The 23,604-nt window shown below is 41.8% G+C and overlaps 1 protein-coding gene across 1 annotated transcript; it reads left to right on the top strand.

Annotated features, from left to right (window-relative positions):
- The first annotated feature begins 3,209 nt into the window (after positions 1–3,209).
- LOC115239380 (cell wall protein IFF6-like) lies at positions 3,210–10,207 on the top strand. The gene is made up of 2 exons (XM_029813878.1): positions 3,210–4,104; positions 9,109–10,207. The coding sequence occupies exons 1-2, from the start codon at positions 3,210–3,212 to the stop codon at positions 9,984–9,986; spliced, it is 1,773 nt and encodes a 590-aa protein (XP_029669738.1). The 3' UTR covers positions 9,987–10,207.
- Positions 10,208–23,604: the final 13,397 nt, after the last annotated feature.

Below are 23,604 nucleotides of genomic sequence, written 5' to 3'. Positions count from 1 at the left end.
TAAAGTGCATCAAGTTCTTGTTGAAGAAGTTCACGATATTATTTGATGTCTTTATATCACGAAAATTGTGGGAAGATTAAGAAGCAATTTCTCTGATTAGCGCTAATTGCGGCAAATGTCTTGTTAGATGAAAATTCTTCAAAAACATAATTTGAAGAGAGAAAATATATAACGAACGAGGATTAGGGATTGGCCGACGTCGACTAAATCGGCCCTAACAATAAGTGACATGAGTAAAACCATGCTCATTTGTTCGCGGATAATTGACATCGAGTTTAGAATGACATTTCTAAGAACGGGCATCGTGAAGATGATATTTTTGTAGACGGGGGTCTGTGAATTATTACGTTCGTTCGTTCGCGTGACAAGAGGGAATGAGAAGCGCATACTTCTACGATTACCTTCTCCCGTCTCGAGAGTGCAAAGGGTGTTCCAAAATTGTCCCGAGTTTTTTCAGCTGCGAATTTGATTTGTTGTCATCAATAAATTCTCGATTTAAAAGTTACGAATTAATTAGCTTGGACCAATTATGCTTAAATTTGAACAGTAATTTTTTAAATTTTGCTTTAACATAATTTTCGCTTGAGAATAATTTATCAAAATATTTGCAATATTAAAATATTGGCAGAAAAAACATAAATTTTTCTTTTTTTTTTTTTTTTAAGAAGAAAAAGTAACTTCGAATGTAGTCCAAGAATACATAAATGACAAAAGCGTAATAGCTGTTCTGAAACATCCGTATGTGCAGGGGACAAGCTGCGGTGCATTATATAATATACACGGCTAACAAAACGGTTGGACTTGATGAATAAAAGGTCTATTATCGCATTAACTACGGCGCCTGCGATAATTAGTTTTCGCGAAACACGATAACACACTGCGATACCTTCTCGCGCGGCTCAGCTACCGCGCCGTTACCTCACTCGAGCGCTAACCAAATAATGAGGTGGTACAATTGAGGATTAGTCGAGCCACGCTTAATCCAATTTGTCATCTAATGCGATCATCGTTACGGTTATAATTTCACAGGACAAAGTATTCGCGTCTGTGCAAGCGCGCGCAACACATACATAAATTCCTGATCATCTATAAAACTATTCTAAGCTCAATCGCATTTTTAATTACTTCAACAAAGTTTAATCACACGCGCTCGATACGTTTACCAGAAGCTTAGTGTATCATGTCAATCGGTCATTTATCTCTAAATACAACACCGGAACAATACACAACGACAATCATTAAAACTGTCAAAACACTCCACCGCCACAATCTTCTGGCAAAGCGCATGTATCTTTCCAATATCTCGCCAATTTCCTGGAAAGAATCGATCACTGCGACAATAGCGATATCAGTTTCGCCGAACAATTGGTTCAGAACTAAATCGATAATGATTGGGAAATCGGCGGGCAAACGTTGCGAGAGAAGAAGAGGAGAAAAGAGAAAGAGAGAGAGAGAGGGGGGGATGTTAGAGTGAAACTAGCAGAGCCGAAGATTACGAGAGTGATGAAGAAACTCACATTGTTGATAGAGAGCGAGGGAGAGAGAAAGAGTGAAAGAGAGAGATCAGTATTGCAGACGCATCAGCCGGTTACGTTCGATTGGCTGGCAGGGCGGTAGGCCAGCAATTACCTAAATGGTCGGGTAAACAATATCCGTGCGCCGAGTTAAGAGCGGAGCAGCAGCATCAGAGCACCAGCACCAGCTCTCCTATCAGCTCTCTGTCCGTCCGTCCGTCCGTCGGTCGGTCGGTCGTCCGATCGTTTGGCCGTTGTGTTGGTTCTGATTTGATCGCCAGTACCATCACCACCTCGCTCCCGGTTCGCAAGAGAGAGAAAATGTGTGTATGCGCGTGTGTCGTGTACCCACCACGATTATACTCTCCATCCTATACACGGGAAATCGCTATACATAAACTCGTTGAAGAGGCCGCGATGCGCCGCCCTCACCGCCGACACCACCACCGACGATCATCGCCAAACCCACCGAGCGTTTTGCGATCCCGTATACATGCGTCGAGCATGCAATTCCTCCACACGCGTTTTATCTTCCTTCCTTCCTTTCTACCTTGAAACGAGCGCAACGAACGACGTCGCGCGCGCGGACACGAGGGAAGAGATGTGTTCCTTGGTCGATGCCACTCGCTCTCTCTGTGGTGGTTAAATCAAAGACAAACCACTTTAGCCGGTCCGATCGCGGAGAAGGGCGGGGAGTCGCGGGACACTGTGATAAGAGGGACGAGGGGAAGATAGCGGAGGGGTGCGGAGCGACGGAAGTTGGGGTACTCGCGTGTACATACCCGAGTATCTGGCGAAAGCTCCGCCGCGAGACGTCCGCACGCGGCTCGTCCGCGTGTTCGTGCCTCGTCCATTCAGGCCGCGGTACCCTCGTGTACGTAAACCGCCTCAAGGGTGTATGTATGTATGTACGTATACATGTATACGTTTACATGTGGGCAGCGATGCGCGCGGAACCAACACAGAGACGCGATTCTCGCGATGCGGTTACAGAGCGTGTTTAAAGCACGTGTGTGCGCGCAACCCCCGATGGGGAGAGTCATCCGGTACGCCCATTGGCGGTTGAAGGTAGCTTCGAGCGGGGGTTAACCACGCCTAGCCGAGGCGGAACAAACCCCCTCGCTTTTGCCGTTCCACTCGGACCCACGATGCCACCGCTCTCTTCCTCGGCGCTAATAATACGCCGATATACCACCAATTCTGCCACCATGGCTCTACGCGAGACTCCCGAGAGTAGCTGCCACGGTACGCGCGCCGCGACGGGTGACCAAAGACATTGCTAATCGCGCGCCCATGCCGCGAGGGATAATTTTAAATCCACCGTTTGTCGCGAGTCCTCGACAGGAGTTTTATCTTAGTCGTGAGAAAAGTGCGGATGCGCGATTCCGCTCACATTAACATCGCATTGGATTCGTCGATAATTCGCCGATCGTTTCGTTGTCGCGTGTAGTGTCAATATGGACCGTAGCACGGCAAAACAGTGACATTCGAGAAAGGAAAGTGTAACGCGTATGATGGATATGCATTAACATGAAACACCGACTACGGTCGGCTTAACAAGACTTACAATATTCTTCAATCGGAAATAATATACAAGAGGATCGTGAAAACAATCGCTGTGTTCAACTTCCGCGAGTGAGGATGAAGAGACGCGAGATCAGGTAAAGAAAGAGATCACCCTCTTACTAGCGGGTAATGTGGAGAATGCAAGAAGGCAGGACCGTGTCGCCTCTAGGACCGATCGTCCTACCGCGGGAAGAGGCCGACATGCGTGCTAGTCTATCACTGCCGCCGCAGGAGAGGAGGCCCGTGTTGCTCGTACGTACCGGCGAGTCCTTCCCGAGGTACGACGGCATGCGACAGCAGCAGTCGCCGTCGAGCTCGCCGATCCTGCGATCCGTCACCGCCGTTGACAAGGATCAGTACCATGAGATAGATCAAGGCAGGGAGAAGAGGCCGAACGATGCCGAGGAGGCAGAAGAGCAGGAGGATGAGGAAGAGGACGATGCCGACGACGAGCGAAACACGCCGGCCGGAAGAAACGTCATCGTGGACGACGAGGACGACGAAGAGCAGGAAGACGAAGAAGAGGAGGAGGACGATGGTCGATCCGAGAGACACCGAAACGGCAGCTATCACGAAGACGGTGACGTCGAAGTCGACGTGTGTCGGGAGGACGGCGACGAGAGCAACCCCAGTAGCCCGGTAGACCTCACGGCACCCTCGTCGAGAGGCGTCGCATCCGAGCAGTTCGTACATCCGTTCGCCAATCGCGGGGTGCATCCTTTCACTTGTGTACAAAGTGGTGGGCCCGCCGGCCACGGAACGTCAGTGTATATATCCGGACATGGCGCTACCGGCTCGGCCGTCATGACGGTGTGCACTTCCGGTAACGTGGCGCGCACCACCACCGGCACGTCGACAGGTAGCATCACCACGACCGCTACCAGCACGGTGCAGACAAACAACAAGCGGTGCCTCGCATTCTCCGTTGAGAATATTCTCGACCCGAACAAGTTTACCGGTGGCCGCATCGTCCATAATCGCGTGCAGCATCGCCGACATCGACGCGCCGGCAGCGTGCACGAAGGTGAATAACAAATTCTCGTCTTCTGTCACGAAATTCTTTCGCTTTTGGCGCGGCTACTTGGCTAGCGTAATTGACGTTCTCGCAATTAGAGAGATCCGACGCATAATCGATCTGTCGCATGGTCGAAACGCCGCGGTTATCTCGGCAAATTAACTAATAAAGAACGTGTGACATTTTAAACGGTGCACATTTCAGTTAGGATTTAATCAATTGGAATAGAAAGAAAAAGAGCCGGCCAATATTGACTCGAAGTCTTTCATTAAACCTGAAATTGATGTCTTTGATTTTGACTAAAAAATTTATTGCGGGCGCACATATTACATACAGAGAGTGCTATTACGAGTATTTATATTTTTGCAATATAATATAAATTTTTATATATATTTTATTATTATTTTTTATCTGATTAATAATTCTCTTTCAATAAGTAGCCTGCTTACATCAAATATATATATATAGCTCCTCATCTTTCTCATCTCAATCGACATGATCGCGACAATTTATCACTTGCCATATAATATAGAAAAATAATTAAAAATATAAATGTGGAGAGATAAAATTATATATAAAAAATATAAATTTGTATTATGATTATTAAAAAGAATTCTGTTTATCCGAGCTCATTACACGGACACTTGCGATGTAATCTCAGATTTATATTTGTAACTTGAGGGCAAATTTTTATAATATCTAACATTGGATAGTGTCCATTTAGTTATTTGCAGGCGAGAAAAAGTCGATATGTATTTCCCGCGCTGCTGTCTTCTTTAAAGTTCCACGCTATATCTCGAGCGATATTTTTTCACGTCCGGCGTTCGTCCGACCGCATCTTAGTTCCCTTGACGCTTCGCTAGTCCTCTCTCGCTTCTTCCTCGTTCTAATTTTAGACGCTAGAAGGAGGACTTCTTCTCCGACGATCGTGCAATTTTGGGAGCTGTCGGGCTATTTGCGTGTACGACGATACACGAGGATTCCTGCAAAAGTGACAACTAGGGATGTCTCAGCCGGGACATGAGAATGAAACTCTTCCAACATCTCATTAATGTCGTTTTGAATAATGTTAATGCAATTGCGAAACGATACGCGCGAGCTACGAGATTCTGCGATGCATTAATATACGTATGAGAAAATTAAAGTACTATAACACATTTATAGAAATAAATGTTATTAGATGCACATATATCGTTTCAAACATTTCATGTAAAAATTTATTTTTAGAAAATGCTTAGAAAATATTTCTAAATTTTGTGTGATTAATATAGGAAAACGAATATAAAACTTATGATATTTTGCAGAGAATTCATATTTTGCAGAAAAATATATACTATGCCACAACTTTATTCCAGAATAGATTAAAAATCACAGTATTACAATCTATAGCAAATCTTGATTTATACGTCTTCATACTTTACTCTTATTTATTTGTTGAATTTATCAATCGCTTACGTCACTTTACCAAAGAAATAGGATGATGTATCATAAGAAATTACTAGATCATCGGATTATCGATATATATATAAACAATTAAATCAATCCAAACATTTTGTTAATGTTATAAAACAATTTTTTCCTCGTCTTTTTGAACGTACTTTTTGAAACGACAACGACGAGGGAAATTTATCAGTGGTGGATTGCACGAGTTCGGTGACCGTTCGTCGCGGAGGATCCCAATTTCACAGTTGACTTTCGAATTTAATGGAGTCTGGCGGACAGACGCGGGAGAAGTGGTCCTGCAGGCCGATAAGGGACAGAAGAAGCATCCCGAAGAAGGGGTGAAGCGAGGCAGAAGCGGACGGTACGACGACGGAGGCGGGCAGGGGAAGCGACCGGGCGGCGGCCTGTCGGAGCGTGACAAATTGCTCCGCTAATCTGCGTTAACCAGTCCTTGAACCCCGTCATCGTCGTCCCTTTATCCCGGTACGGGACGCCGAGTGCTTGCGAAATCAGCGGATGGTCCAGCCGCCGTCGTCTTCCATCGGCGCAACCCAAGGACATTTTTATCGTGAGGAACGAGCCGAGAAAAGAGAGAGAAGGGTGAGAGAGAAGGACGCGCGCGCGCGCGCGCGCGATGGATCGATCGCAGCCGTCGAAATCGAGATTACACGATTGTCGGCTCATCCATCTTACCAGGATGGTCGTCGCTTCCCATTAAAAGTGCATCAGGCCCGAGCCAATCCGTTTCGACTGCCATCACCGGGATCACCTCTCCTCTCCACCCCCGCCGGCTCGGATCCGCCGACGGAATAATATCGCCGGTTGTTATGATAATCGCGCAGCATCGCGCCGTATCGCACCGCATCGCGCCAAGCCGCCCAGAAAATTGGCTCTTCTGCATCACAATGACTTTTCTCTCTCTCTCTCTCTCTCTTTTTTCATATCTCTGTCTCACTTTTCCATTCCTCGTTGTCGCAGTACCCACGAAAGTCACCCCTCCGAGCGTTGCGTTCATGATTCGTGATCCAGGATCTTCCGCTAGATTTCGGCGAAATTTATAATTATCTTACAAACGCCCCGGAAAACCTCGAGATATCGCGCCGTATGTCGCAGCTGCTATGGTTCCGTTATAAAGAATGAAAGAATCTCTGTTTGATTATGGATGCCGAATTAATTATCTACTTCTTAATAATTCTAATTTTAATAATTGTAATTTTAATTGGTTCCATTACTAATTTTGTGTAAACATCATATTTTGCAGTTTACACGCCTGTTTTACATTCCTGTTATTGTACATCGTAATCTAAAAGTTTGTTCAAGTATCAGCTGGATTATAAATACTATCATTAAGAATTTCCGCTGAGATAAATCGCGAACGCGCGATTCATCGCCGCAAGCAATTCAGGAACGGTTAGGGACTTTGTCTATTGCGTATTTCCCGATTGTGCCACTTGTCGTTAAACACTGTCATTGTGTTTAATGAGGAAAACCGAAACGAGATAAGTATTCCCGTGTCTGCTGCTTTGTCGCAGCGCACACTGCGATCGACTTCCCCCCTGTGTACCCTTAACGTATCCCTCAGGGACTCGACATACATCCCCGATCGCTTCTCTCGCACACAACCCGCCTGATCGTGGTTAATGAAGAAGATCTAAACGATATGAATGGTCCTCCCGCCGGCGATCCCACCGCTATAAAAACGCAATGATAGAAACGCGATCTGCAGTCGTTAATTTCCTGATGAGCTCAATTAATTTCACAGCTGTCATGCTAGGCGATGAAATGACGTTGATAATGCTCCTCTTCAGAAAAAATGGGTCGATTATTTTTCATGTAAACTTCAATTCGAGACATATATATATTTTGCAACAATTATATTTTTATCAAAAATAACTTTTGCAATAATTTAGCTAAAATTATACCTCAAAGCTATGTAATAGAGTCAATTAATTAAATGATTTCCATCTTGTTAGATATAAAAATCTAATCTTTTTAAATTATATTAAAATCATTATGGACTCTCTCTTTCTCTTTCTTTTTTAGAGAAAAATTTAAGTAAACAATTGAAATTTTATATCTCGCGCGCTAAATGTACACTATATTAACATTAAAAATAAAGGAGAAAAAGAACATCGAAAAGTAATACTATTCAACACATCCGACTTCATTAAAGACTACGGCTGACAGATCACAATCCTCGCAAAAGCACGCGGACGGGCGGCGACGAAGCGGGAAAAAGGAGGAACAATATAAATTAGTGAATTCAATTAGACGCGATCAATCGGCATCGACCAGGTATATCTTAATGTGGAGACCGCGGTGTTATATGAGAACGGTATAGAAGAAGACCAAACTGGAACGGGAAGAAGATAGAAAGATGGGAAAGGTAGCCGCTTGGCGGCCTGTACGACGGGGCAAGAACGATCGCGCGTTAACGAGATACAAATCCCATTACGGCGTAAACCTTCTCGATCCGTCGCCCCCTACGGACTTCCAACCCCCAGGCACTATGCTAGGCTGCAGGCTATGGGCCACGAGCCACGCCAATTCGGATAAAGTCCCACTGTCTCCCTCTAACTTTCTCTGTCTATCTTGCCTACTCCCTCTCTCTCTCTTTCTCTCTCTCTCTTACTGCCTTCGATGCCGACATATACCATCCTCGTCGCTTTTCGTCTATTCTGTCCCTATATCTATCTTTTTCTCTCTTCCTCCCTGTCTCCCTGGTTTTATTCAGCAAGCTATCCCCACTCGCGGTATCCCAGAGGCACCCCAACCCCCACGGACGAGAGCCAGGGAATATCTGTCCCCGGGACATCTGCGTGCTGATTGAATCTCCAATCTCCTCTCTCATTGAGCGAACGATTGGCCGTTCTTTCTCTCTTTCTCGGTCCCCACTACTCTCTGTCCCTCTCTGATTCACACGAGGATCGTTTCGTTCGCAGACACGATCGGCGACGCGATCGCTCGATCGGACGCTATGCAATTCCGCTCTCTCACGAGACGCGAGAAGCTATATTTCTTTGCGGTAAATCGTCTCAGTCAAACAAAAATTTAGTTAAGTGTAATTTAACAAATGAGTTTATAAAGTCATTAAGAGAATCTTAAACTGATTACTAGCAATTAACATTTGTTCCGCGTAATTAAAACATATTTGATAATACAATTATATAATATAAACGTCTATGAATATTTTTATTAATAAAAACCTCCGATATGAAAATATATTACATGTATTATTGCAATTTTTTCTTATAGCTATATTCGTTTGACAAGTTTGTGTGTAAAGTCAATCTTTCGATTTCATTATATTATAAATTGAATTTAAAAAAAATAGATTAAAAAATGATTTCATGTGTGTTATGAATAAAATAAACATTCAGTAAATCTTAAAGTACGCGATGAACGTAAATAAAGTGCCTCGCACGATGAGAAACGCGACATCCAAGCCGCAATTTTGTCCCTCGTATAATCAATCCTCGTCACCCGACACCGCGATCCCATATCAGCGCCTCTCCCTCTTCGTGGTTTTACCTTCCATCACAAAAGTGATCCCGTGATTATTATTTTCAGACGGCGACTCGCGGGGCGAATTCGCCTGCGGCAGCGGCCAAGAAGATGAGGAAGGTACACCGGACACCGTCATGGAGGAGATGGAGGAGGATGTCGAGGAGGAGGACGAAGACGAGGAGATTGAGATGCGGGTGGTGGATCAGGATTCTGAAAGCGTCGGGCGGGAGAATACGACCAGCGGCGGCACCAACACAACCGCGACAAACTGCAAGAAGCGGCAATCCTCGTCATCGTCCACCTCGTCGAGCGGCGTCCAGGTACAAAACTGTCAAAGTCAGAGTCAGAACAGTCAAAACGGCACTGGCGGTGGTGGCGGGAGCGGCGGAGGTAGCAGTAACGCCAGCGGTAAACCCAGAAGAGCGCGAACGGCCTTCACGTACGAGCAACTGGTTAGGCTGGAGAACAAGTTCAAGACTACGAGATATCTATCCGTGTGCGAGCGATTGAATCTGGCGCTTGAGCTTCAACTGACCGAGACCCAAGTGAAGATCTGGTTCCAGAATCGGCGGACCAAATGGAAGAAACAGAATCCGGGCCTGGACGTCAACAGTCCCACGGTGCCAACGACGCCGCCGCATCCGTCGCCGTACGCACCTGCCTTCCTCTTCGCCGCGCATCCGCATCAGCATCCGTTGCCGCACTCGCACACGCATCCGCACCCGCACGCCCACGTACACCACCCGCCGCCGCCGCCGCCGCCCGGCTACTATCACCCGGCGGCCCCACCTTACCCACCGACCGGACCGACCTTCTTCGGCCATCATCTGTCAGCGACTCCTGCTGCGACTGCGTCGGGACCACCGCCGACCTCTACACCTTCCTCTACCGGCCTAACCCTCACGTCTCATCCGCATCCGCACACGCACCCGCACGCGTAGCGAACTCACAGGCGATGATAGCCTGCGTCAGCGTCCTCGCCTTCGTAGTCCACGGCAAGGAAACGGCGGGTTCGTGTGAGTACTTTCGGTCGCGACGAACAAAAGTACTAGGGAAGGAACAAGGGTAGATTGTCGTGCGTTTATAATTTATCGATATCATCATCGTTGGTTGATTCTCCAATTTGTTGTTTTTCGGTGAATGTTTATTCATAGTATATATATATATATATATATAATTACAGTGTTTTTTTTTAAATTAGTAGGAAGTCTTATCGTTCCTCTACGCGACAATGAAAGAAATTGGTCACTTTAAGAATAATTGAAAATAACAAAGTCCATATAATTTTTGCCAATTGTGATAACTAATTGAATGTGTTAATCATTAAATACATAATTTTAATGTATACGCGAAAGACAGAAAAATGCATTTATTAAAATTGTATTCCTCTCAAAAGCGATTGAGAGGAATAACGTGACGTTTATTATTATCTGAACAATTTTAATTCAGAAGCTTGTGTTATTTTTCAGATAAAAATAAAACTATGAAATAATATCTTGGCATCGTGAAATAGCAATTTTTGTTCGATATTTAAAAATGATATCGAAAACTATTTAAGTATCGAAACGAACGATAAGTGTAATGTTTTCGTTTGTCGGATCGAAGAGCGTAAGCAGTCGCGATGTTATATTTTGCCTTCCCGTTGCGCACGTGAAACGACTCGATAGCATAATCGGTTTACGTAGGGTGACGTTCAAAAAACGAGCGTATCATTCCGGCACGACACTGGCCAAACATTTAAATTCCATGCGTATTTTTCTCCCAACGTCCGATCTTTGGACAATAGCGAAGGGAAGATGACATCTTTCTAAAACGAACACACTCATCATCTGATAGATAACTCGACACTTGACATAAAGTGGAATGATAATAGAATAGAGGGCTGAGTTTTATGAAAAAGTTTCGATTACTTCTCTAATTTGCGCTTTTGCTCCTCGTTCCGAGCTTTGCGTATCGTAAAAAAGATTGAACAGAGTCATAAACTATCGTAACACCGCCCGAAACTGGCGAGTCGTCCTTCGCCTAATAAAACGAGAATCTCACTACTTTTATCCATGTAAAGTGACACGAACACCCCGAGTCCTTGTCGTTTTCTCATCTTTGTAACATATTCCGTTCGTCGCCGCGATTAAGCGACGGCGGAAACTCGTCTTAAAGGGAAGTAGATTTTATCAGACACGCTCTTAGCAAGTAAGATGTATGCGTCAGGATGGATGTGCGAGAATGCGTGTGCGAGAGTGCGGTGATTGCGATTGTGGTGAAAAATTAGTGAGTAATGTTTCGTGTGCCGATCGCAAAAACGAGGCACACCCGGAACGTAGTGATCGTTCCTGTGTAAAATAAAAATCATACGTTACGCTCGTAAAAACCTCCATCCAGTGTGTATATAGATACAATTAATCCCCGTTACACGCACGTGCGACAAGAATAAAGATCGATTTTGCTTAACACATTCGAACCGTCGTGTTACGACAACAATATCTCGTATTGTCCGCTTTCAGCGTTTGTCGCGAGACAATTTGCTGCTGGGTGACATTACAAATTTCATCCCATCAACCGTCTAATATTGTAATACCGTTACAAGGAGTATTATTTAGATATTGAGATCGATCCACAATATGTGAGTTCAATTTTTTCTGTAAAAGAAATATACTTTACGCGACACAGTTCTTATTAATCTTTCATTGCTACATATAAAGAGAAAACAAACGCAAAATATATTTTTAGCAAATAAAAATATATTTTATTTTCGTATATTTTTATATAGAATCGAAAATTGATCTCACTCCGATTTCAGTTTCAAATATTCCCGATCTCGTGATATATTTATCGATACGTCGAATCAAAATCGATCTCTCTATAGTCGCACAATTTTTTATTTTGCTATATTTTGATTTTTACAACTTTTTAACTCGGTGTTTTCGCGGGAAAAAAAAGCCATAAGTTCGATTAAGTTCAATGCTGAAAGCCAATTACTCCGTGTAACTCAGAATCTCGGAATCGGTGTCGTAATTGCTTTCTTTCTAACCTTCTTCGTAACTCACCGAGTTTTTTCTTCATTAGCCCTTAATGAGCGGCGATCGCTCGTCTGTCGCCCTCGATAGTACGGTCCGTCTGATTTCGGGCACGAAAAAAAAAATGACTGTTGTTTTTGCAAAAGATAAAGGAAAAGGACACCGAGAAAAGAGAGCAAGAGGACGCGCTAAGTGAACAGAGCCATTAGACGGCAGAGCTCTGCGTTACCCGCTCTTTGAGAGTCGCAGTCTTCGCAAAACCAGCACCTAGAGTCTTCCACGCGTAATTCCGACCGCATAGTGCCGCCTTGTTCCCGACTTCCAAAGGCAGCCACGTTCAATTGACGGAAAATTGCTCGCGCCTTGCTTTGATGCTCAAATTAGAAACTACTCGGCTCAAGCTGCGCGACACGCGTCGTCGGTGATCTGACCACGCATCTATGCGTCTCCTAATTACGAATTGAAGGTAAAAGTAGACCTTTACATTAACGGGACAAACGGCTTCTAAACTTGTTAAATGCTGTTTAAATGCTGAAGCTAACCGCTGGCTCGACCAAAGGATGACTGCGTTTTTTTAGAGAAATAGTTCTCTGTCTCTTATGAATGAAGATGGTAAGTACATTATCAAAAACATAGATGTGCTTTTCATCATTGATACTCATTAAAAATTTAAGAGAACATCTCGCGCGCCTTGATTATAAATAACACTTGGTAATAAAACTGACTACTGATTCAGAAAAAAAAAAATACTATTACAAGGGACGTTAACTGTATAACAACAAAGATAGGTCTCATTCCAAAGAACAAAGAAACACGCTTATTCTTTCGTTCTTCTTATCTCGACTTTTCTGACGGACCTTTCGTTGAAAACGACGGTGTTATCGAAGCAGGAGTCAGGAGAAAGTTAAATCGACGCGAACGGGAATACGAAAGGAGAGCTATGAGAGAAAAAGGATCCGTGGGGGGAAGATGATCCGAGGGCGCTCGAAAAGGTAGGAGTGGCTGTCGGTCGGTCGCCGGACGATTCTCTCGAATTAATTCTTAGGGGTGGATTTGGGAAAGGGGCCGCTACCGCCGCCGCCGCCTCTGAGGGGTGTGAGTAGAACGAGTGGACCGTGAAATAACCAACCCCCGCGCGACACTCGCAACCCCCACGTTTCGAACATTGACAGTGGCGTAACTTCGTTATAAGCTTCTGCGTGCTGCTGCGAGAGAGAGTCTTTTTCCGAGAAGACTCTCTCTCTCTTTCTCTCCTTTTCCCATCTTCCTCCTCGCCACCATAGTCGCAGGTGACGTAAGAAGCGCTTAATTAATGATAAATACCGCGCTCGTTACGTCGCAAAGCGTTATGCTCCTAAATAACTATGTCTGGCAAATTTATTTCCTCTGCTTGAACATCGTCGCAGAAATTATCTTAATCGGTTCTAATCTAGCTATTAAGTAGCTCCGCTCTATGTTCAGTTTACAAAGATCTCTTAATTGTTGCTGCACCATTATTTCGAAATACTCGCGGAATGTTACGCAGATAATCTGGCGCAGTAATATCTCATACAATACATAAAGTGTTAACATCTTTATCAATTTTCACTTGCCATTTGCTTGATACATATAGATTTATCCTACGATATTTGTCTTATCGAAAATATAGCTTAAATTTAAATTAAGAGATATTATTGGAATAATTGAAAAATGATTTAAAAAAGAATATGATAAAATTTTGTTATTTTTATGTATTATCATATTTTCTAAAATATTCTACGAAATCTAAAGAATTATTAGAATTCGACAATTCGTGCAAAATTGTCGCGTCGTAAAGAAATAACTTTGGTTCTGAGCTCGTAGCACGTATATAACATTGACGGGTTAAACAGAGTTGTACGCACTGTGTTCTCGGGTTCGTATAGGGATTACCCGCTTGAGGTCATGACGCCGCACGCATCGAGAGCAGCAAGGCACGCCACTGCAGTCACTCCGTTCCGGTTAAGCGTGTAATAGTTCAATAGCTGTCGCAGCCGTGTCTGCGAATACGTCGAGACACACTACTGCCGTTCCCAACGCGTATAAACGCGTATTTATGCGAGCGTTTAATCGCGCATTACGCTCTGCGGTATTTCTCCATACATCTCGTCTCCCCTTGTCAAAGCAAGGAATATCATTGCGCGAGATTAATTCCGATTTTTTTAGACGGATTACGCTAACTGATACTCTCACAACATCGACGAATATTCGAGAGTTATTTTTCACAAGCTGATATATCTTAATTAAGTTTTCATCACATTTAGTAATTTTTTATTTTAAGCTTCTTGACATGTGTTTTTATGTCATAGAATATGACGTAGCATTAAGCGTGTCTTAGAAATGTCAAACTTATAGCTACATTTACATTTCATATGTTTTTTATTAAAAAAAAAATTTGAATATCTACACTTTTAAATCATAAGTTCCTGGAACCAAGATGGAATCTTTTTTCAAGGAAAATTATTACAATCTTAACACGATTATCTTTATATAATATTTATACATCTACAAATATACTTTAGATCACTCTCCTTCTCCATTTTCACGCGTCGTTCATACACTTTAGCTTAACCGGGAGATAAAAGCCGCTTCTTACCGGAATGCCTCGATGCGTCTCCTTCCACCAAGTATCCATAGTTAAATCGGATAGCGGGTCTCGTAAACGAACAAAAGCCTCGGCGGATCGATCGATCGGCCGTGAGCCGTTATCTTTCACGTCCGCGCTTCTCTCTTTCCTTGTTCAGTCTCTGTCAACTCTGTTTTCTGCCATCGCCACCGGAACGTCTCGATTGTTCTAGGTATTACGGTTACAACGTATGTATGCGCGCCAGGGGAGACCCACGATTATGAGCTCACCAACTCGCTTTTTCGCGCGTCGTTAGTTTCTCTCGATCGACGCATCAATTCGCATTTTCGTCATAAACTACACTAAATATAGCGTAGAGTTATACAAAATTTAAATTTTATTTATTAAAAAGTATTTAATTGATACTAATAAATAAAAACAATGTAAACCAGATATCGCAATAAAATTTTTGTTAAAAAATATCGGCTTTAAACCTCTAAAAAAAAATAAAATAATAATAATTCATAATCGCAAGAGAAAGAAAAAAATATGCATTGGAAAAAATATATACAACAAAATCGCGATATCTTCGTCTATTTTGCGACAATTATCCTTTATTTAGAAAATTACCATTTGATACGAGAAGAAAAAAGATAAACACTCAATATCATTCAAGTTTCTACGAGATATATCAACTAAAGACTATTTTAATTATTCTTCATATTAATTATGTAAGGAATATATTAATTAGCGCACATCATTACCTAATTTTTTTCTCTCATTATTTTCATTATATCTATAATATTGATACATAAAGAAGCAAAGAGTTGCTATCTAAAATTGCTTCACCAGCTGTAAGCATGACAAACTCACTCACGAGTGTCCAAATCAATTCAATCCAACGAATAAAGACCAATAAGTGATTATGATAATTAACGCGGTACAAGTGCACATATATTAGTCCGCTTTATTTGACCAAGAGTAGACGAGTGAGAATTGCGGATATACTCTTGTCAGCACGTGCGACGCCGATGCGTGCGTGTATAAGTGCAGGCAGGAACGGAATTCGGTTCGACCTCAACAGTGCAAACAGAGGCATTGATTTCACCGCTTTCAAACACCCCCTAGCAAAGCGTCAGTCGCTCAGGGTGGTTCCTGCACGCGTACGTATGCGTGTGTTGGTGTGTGTGTGTGTGTATATGTGTGCGTGAGAGACCTGCGCGTTCAGACGAACCTGCGGACGGCTATGTGGACGAGAAGAACGACAAGGACAGCGACGACGAGGACGAGGACGACGACGACGATGTCGACGACATCCAGCGTTCCTTGTCGACGACGCGGCCCTAATAATAATGCTAATTGAAATCAGCACTGCCACGAAAATCGGCAACGCAACCCTCCGAGAGCTTCCACGCTCGAGTGGATTGCGCTCTAAATCGGATACCGACCTTCGCGCTCCTCCACGAGCGATTAAATTTCAACGATTCTGTACGACGGTTAAATTTATATAAATTTGTTCTCTCGCTAATGTTTAATAATAGCGTTACGTAGCCGAATATATTCGATACTGTTCATTTAAATTGGCAAAATATACTAAAAATCTATAGATAAATATATTTGTATATAACTCTTGATCAAAATATGCACTATATGTAAATGTAATAGAAAAAAATATATTATTACATATTATTATAAATCTAGAGAAGTAGATAATAAAGTTTCTCTCCTTTACATTAAAAAAATTAAAGCGTACTCTAATCTGTCGTCTTTTTTTTTTGTAAATAAAGAATTTTATAAAGCACATTTATTGAAACTCTAATAATTCTTTAATATCCATAGTTCAATAAGCTGATACTAAATAATGTTCCTCACGCAAAACGGACATCATTAAAACTAAATAAATATGATCGATTATTCAATTTTACTAGATTTCTTTTTCATGTAAATCAATTTTAGTTCAATAAGCTGATACTAAATAATGTTCCTCACGCAAAACGGACATCATTAAAACTAAATGAACATGATCGATTATTCAATTTTACTAGATTTTTTTTTCATGTAAATCAATTTTCAATCACATTATATACAACCTTACTGCTAAAGTAATATTGTCTTCTACTCATACCACCCAACAATTAATTGAGCATCAATGATGATCTTACATTTCGTAATAACCTACCCCTAGCAGCGGAGAATAACCAGCTTAGCATAGTCTCGAATACGCATCACGATCCTCGAGATAAAAATATCGTCGACGATCTCGACAGAGCTCGACCTCATGGAACAATGGCGCGGATCGTACGATCGGTCAATCTTTTCCCTCCTCTCCCCTCATCTCTGTCATGAGTACGCCAAGAAGAGAGCAGTCACAGGGTGGAGGTAACCCGGCCGTATCAGAGAGCGGGTTCAGAACAGGATAGGTGGGTGGCACGCGGCGGAGAGTAGAACGGTGTCGGCAGGGGTGGCGTAGGACGAAGGTGGGCACGAAGAGGCAGGGGGGAAAGGGAAACTCGCGCGGGGCGGAAGGGCGGCGAAGCGAACGTTTAATAAAAGATGCGCAGAGATAGCGCCATTACCCCGGCCTGCATTATTTACCGGTGCGAGGCAACTATCTCTCTCTCTCTCTCTCTCTCTCTCTCTTTCTCTCTGGCCGCGTTCCGCCGCAGTCACCGCGTTATACGTAGATGTGTTGCGTGCGCGTGTATTGCGCGTATCTATGTATATACGCGTGTGTATATGCGTACACGCGACGAACGGCATGTTCGTGTGTAATCGCACCTTCTAACCCACCTACGGAGCCGAGAGCCTCGTCGTCGTGGACGGAGCCGGGTGAATCTTCGAGTCTCCGCGCGAGAGAACGCCCCAAAGAATAAGATCCTAAGACACCCGCACTCTCGAAATCCGCGGATACTTTTTGTCGCGATCGAGCTTTGGGAACTGAGCCCTCTGCGCGCGAGTAAATCTTTATCCACCAAGGCATACTTTAGATAAGGTACACTCCCGGACAAAAGAACGTGGGGCGCACCCTTACTTTATGAAAATAAGCTCTTTTTTTTTTTTTTTACTACATAACGTGTGACTCCACTGACATTTTGGAAAGCTTAAACCGTGCTTCTTAAAACTCTTATTTTTGATGATTAAATATCTGCAAACGTTAAATTAATCTGTTTACTTTTAAATAATTTTAGAATTACATTCGAAACAATAGAATCATTTTTTAATTGCTAAAACATTTTTCCATCTTTAAAAGCCTCTCTCATAAAATTTTGTTTAATTATATCATAAAAGAGAAAAGCTTAGTGCGTTATAAATTACATCATAATTTTTACTTCGTTTCATGCAAAATATGGAGCATTGCATTTTAAATAAAAATCATTACTTATACATCTTACTGTTACACACGATTAAGAAACATTTTACTGATTACGTTGTAAGAATAGGTTCAAACGTCGCTGCCGGATTCATCGCGCGCGCAGTCGAAGAAAGTCCGTCTCCTTGCTTTGCAAAGTTCTCTCCTCTCTCTGACCGCCCCGTGTGCTCTACGAGCGGGAACCGTCGTAACGAGGAACATTACTCCGGGGGATGGAAAACACCGTTAATTACCTCCCGCAGGGCCGTTAGTTATCCGCTGGACCTTCCCCCGGTTGGTGGTGTGCGGTTCGCCCAAATTGCCTTCTCACTTCCTGGGCGAAGATCGGCGCGATTACGCTCAGGCTAGGGCGCTGTTTCTCCTCTTGTACTTCGTTTGTTGTTTCGCACTCACGAGGGACAGGAATGAGGAAGAAGAAAGATCAAGTGGGAGAGGAGGACACGGACAACAACACAAAAGAGAAAGGAAAAGGCTAAGGGGAGGGCTTTAGAATGATAGAAATGGGTATAGATGTGCTTGAAAGAGACCGAGAGGAGTCGAAATTTCGAGCCAGTAGAAAGATGGGGGAGGTGCTGGCTGGAAGAAGAGATCTGAAAATACGAGATAAAAGAGAGATGAGAGTCGGAAGAAAAGAGCGAGTGGAAGAGGAGATACAGTCGCATCGAGGAATAACGAAAGAGAGTTTCTCCCTCGGTGACGAAAGACGAGAGGGGCGAAGAGAAAACTCGGGGAGAGGTGGAAAGCCGAAAGGCGAACTTGACATTTATATCGGGGATTCTCGGCTTTGCACCAAGGAGAACCCTTTCAAGAGGAGGATTGCGCGCACGCGACCGCGTCGAATACGAAGAGGGTGGTTGTGTCGGCCGAGAATGTACATAAACTTTTCCGAATTCTTCATTCGATAGTCTAAAGTCCCCTTTCCTTTTTCTTTCTTGGTTCAACTCGGAAATTTATGTTCAGACATCTCATTCTACAACAATTCTCAATCAAAGTCCATACTAATTGTATTGTTAACTATATTATATTGTTAACTATAATGCAATGTCTTAACTATAATGCGTGTAATATAGTTAACAAAATCTGTCATCTACTTATGTATAATAGAAAGCGGTAGCTTTTATATTTTCTATATTTATAATTCCACTATTTTCTCAATTTCAATTAACATCCTAATCTTAATTTAAATAATTTTGTATCTTTTTCTCTCTAACATTAAAGAATTATAAAAAAAAAAGATTAAATATAAGATTCTGAATAAAATTAATTTATTATTATTAATTAACAAAACGATATTTTCTTATAGGCCTTCAATATTAATCTTTCATCATCTACATCTACAACGTCCGCGGTTAGAATTTTTTATTCTCTAGTCTGATAGATATATTTTTTATTGATGTATAAGTTTAGAGATAGAGTAATTGCATTTGAGCAAATAAAATAAGCAATTAATAATTTCAAAATTAGCAATTTCCAAATAGATTATATTTTATCATATTTAATGTCGCTAAATTAAATTGATATGTTTTATTAATATAATATTAAACCCATCGTTTAAAATAGTATCTATTTATAAAATAAAACATGAAATCGATAAACGCGTCAAGTTAAAGATTTAAGCTGGTGGATACTGCTGCTTATCACATGATAAATTCTCGGCTTTCTATATTACTAGATAGCTCGATCGAGTAAAAATAATTTGGCTATTATCACAAGTATATTAGTATCAAAAACGTTGCCTATAATAGACGAAACAGAAAATATATTTAGTTACAGATGGTTGCGTCGTTGAAGGAAACGATATTCACAATAAGTGGTAATTTTGCTCTCAAGCTTACTGTGTAAAATAAAAATCCTTTTATTTCATAATGATAAAGCAAACTTTATAGTTATCTATTGTAGACATTCACTCTCCGAAGCGCAACACTATGGTTGGTGCTGCCTCCACTCAAAGGGTATCATCCCTTCTACATTGTTCACCCTTAGGATATCTGCAATATGTTCCGTTAGTCGGCAACTAAACTCGAATGATAATAAAAATGTATTGTTATTTTTCTAATTAAATGCTATAATTTGCTAAATATAATACATAACATTTTTTTATCATTTTAATAGATATTGCATAAAAGATTTGAATCTCTATTAATTATGCATTTTTTAATATTTATCTCATTGCCAATATATTACCAATAAAACTTGATATATAAAATAACTCTTAAATTTGTATTAAAAATTATTTGTTTAATGTAAAATTATGCAGATAATATATACGTCTAAATTTCTATTAAAAAATTTTAATATATGTATAGTATAGAGTACATTCAAAATATACACAAAAAATTGAAAGTATGTTCTACTGACGAATAGAATAATTAAACTTTATGTATGTATTTTGTTATGCCACATATACAATATTCTTTAACTCCATTTTATTATCGAAAATAAATTGCAAGAAAGTGTGCAAAAACATTACACGTGTCTATACAATTTATTACCGTAAGCACAAAATAGATTCTCGTTAGATAAATAGCATTTTTAGCAGTTTTCAATATTTTTAAATAGTACAAAATAAAAATGATCGATCTTTAAATTACGTATATGAACCTTGTCCATCTTTTTGCCATATAGAACATATGCCATATTCTCAATTCTTATTTAAATATTTGTCATTAGCTTAACATTATTTAAGAAATTATGTGCCTTGAAAGAATTGAAATCTATATTTTAAATTTATCATTTTTTTTTTTTTTTCATTAAAACATTGTATACTCTTTTAATTTTCCAAGTTTTTAAAACTCGAAAAATATATTTAACAATCGCGAATAATTGGCTTCGATATTACACCGTCCATTGTGCAAAAGTTTGCATCTGTTACGTTAGATATCTTGAGAAGCGGTTATCTTTCACGATCAAAGAACAACGGAGAGTTTCATAATCGCAAGGGCTCAATATCGCGGAAAATAGCGAATGAAGTAGCAAACGCATTTGCCGCGTCTCTCCTAATGAGGTCGTTTAGCACGGCTTCTCACGACTCTCTGGAGATCTGCGTTAATGAATCGGAGCTGAAATTGGTGCAACGTGCCGCTAATAGTGCATCGCGGTAAAGCGAATGTGCATTGAGGTTTCGATGTCTGAACGTGCAATTAGCCGTTGTATCGATGACAAATTGATACCAGAGGAGAGAAAAATCTCTATCGTGTTCTTTCAATATCAGTTAATATAAAAAGAGGGTGCAATGGTACACGTGCGTATACGATTTACTCCGATAAACATTGACAAACTGTAATTTCTGATATTTTCCCAAGAGTTTTAATTTGGGCGTTTCAAACATCGAATAATATATACTACCTTTTACCAATTGAGTAATTCATAAAAGATTTTTAATTTATCGCATTCTGCGTATCAATTGCATCTTCGCAAAGAAAATTATGTTACATACCTCATCTTTTATTTAACAGAAAGAGAGACATTAATTACCAATTATTCAGAATCGTGTTTCGCCTGCTAAAAATTAAAAAAAAGTTGGAAAGCTGGAAACGTTGGAAAAGTTTTGTAACTATGATGATAACTTTTATCTCATTCAATTTTTAATGTAGCAAGAAGGATACTATAGAATTATCATCAAAAAAAAAAAAAGAAAAAGCAAAAGAGAGAGAGAGAGAGAGAGATATTATTCGTCTCCACTCGCATAGAATATTTATGAATTATTACAAATACAGCCAGCGGGCCGTCAGCAAGGATAATCCGACAACTATTTCCTACCGGGAATTCAATGTAAATGCTGATGTGCGCGTGGGGGTCGCGTTATTTCGAAGTTCGATAAGAAGACGCAACGGTGGCGAGCGTGATCCCGGCAAGATGGCGGGGACCTGGCGAAATTCATAAGAATCCCGGTAAGCCAGGGGATACACCCACGGAGTGGTAGACGAAACCTCGTCGCGCGACGATTTCCCCCTTCGTCCTTCCCGTCGCTATCCTCCAACCCCCTCCCCATCTACCGCACGGTAACGGGAATAGGAGTCCTTCTGAAGAGCGTATCTGTCGCGGGAGCTATATCGGCGGTAAACCGACAGATTGGAGCTTGCCGCCTTAATGCGCGCGTGGTGGGATGGGGGGAAGGGGGGGAGGTTCGGGGTGGGTGACAGGGCAAACAAATTTATAGGTCTCTTATCCGAAAGATACACGGGATTATCCCTCGGGTCGCGCGCGCGGTGCAGGTCGCGAGGGACAGAAAAAGAGACGGAGTGAGAAAGAAGAGGAGGGGGAGGCGACTCTCGAGAGGCAGAGCTCGAAAAATCGTAAAAACTTTATATAACTCGGCTGAAGGAAGATATTCAGGGCACCTGGACGATGGGAGGAAAAGTGCGAGGAAGAAGGAAAACGGTAGAGAGAGGCATCGGCGGGGGGTTAACGTCGGCAAGATTCAATGAAGGATAGTGAAACGGGGCTGCCCGAAAGAGGGAAGCGGAAGGAAGAAGCATAGTCTCGAAGGAGGCACGGGGGGTTTTGTGCGTGGGCGATGGCGAGCGTTTCAGCAACTAGGAGAAGGAAGAATCGAGAGGCATCCGTTGTGCAAGAAGAACATCCCGTGGAAGGAGGGAGACGCGGAGGGGTAGTTGGATAAATCTGCAAGTGAAGCGTCGAGAAAGAAGCGGGACGTCAGGAAAGGGGGAAGGAAGAAGGAATACAAGCTCGAAAAGCGCGAGAAGAGTATAAACAAGGAGGCAGAATGGAGAAGGAAGATGCTGAAGAGAAGGACAAGGGCAGGCGAGGGTCGATTCATTCTAATTCGGTTGTGAAGGCTACAGCTTGTCCAACAGCTCGGCGGTATCTGTGGGGTGGCTTCTGGGTTGCTAGTGTCGCTGCCAATGTGACTGCGAACCGCGTTCCTCCGCCTCCTCGTTGTCCTCTTTTTCTGCTCGTCCTCCTTCTCCTCTCTGCGTAGATCTGATCCGACACCGTCATTCTACCTTCTCCGAGAAAAAGGACATTTTTCAAGCGGCTCCTCTTGGACACACGTTGTCAGGGTGACAAGTAGAGTCTATAGAATGGGGGTGTAAACTCACGACGAAGATGACGCGATAGCCGTTGGTTCCAGAATCTGTCGCATAAAGTGAAATGAACCGTTGTTTCCACCTTTATCAAGCTGACAGACTAATTATGAAATATTCATATACAAATTATTTTTGTACAAATCATTTCACTGTGTAAATATATGTACGTGAAACTATTTTGCATTTTTTTATCATCATTATAATAGATATCTTAGAGAGCATGTCGTGAGGGCATATATTTCGATATACTTCTCTATATACAGACACAAATTTTACAAATTTAAATTTTATCTATTGCAACTTTTTTCAATTTCAGCATTAAAAATATCTCAATATAAATTAAATCTTAAATTAATTTTTAATTAAGATAAACATTATTTCAAGTTTGCACATCTTTAGTAAAATCGCATATTATCATACACACACTTTTCTCTAAACTAGTTAACTGAAATAATTTTCAAAATAATTATGTAACGTAATATTCAAGATTGAAACTAATCCAATCAATTTCGATGCAATATCGAGTAGAGATAACATTGA

This window comes from Formica exsecta, unplaced genomic scaffold (genome assembly GCF_003651465.1).
Source record: "Formica exsecta isolate Colony F162 unplaced genomic scaffold, ASM365146v1 scaffold38, whole genome shotgun sequence".
NCBI classification, from domain to species: domain Eukaryota; kingdom Metazoa; phylum Arthropoda; class Insecta; order Hymenoptera; family Formicidae; genus Formica; species Formica exsecta.
Note: the sequence above shows the minus strand (reverse complement) of the source record. Positions and strands in the feature narration are given on the sequence as shown.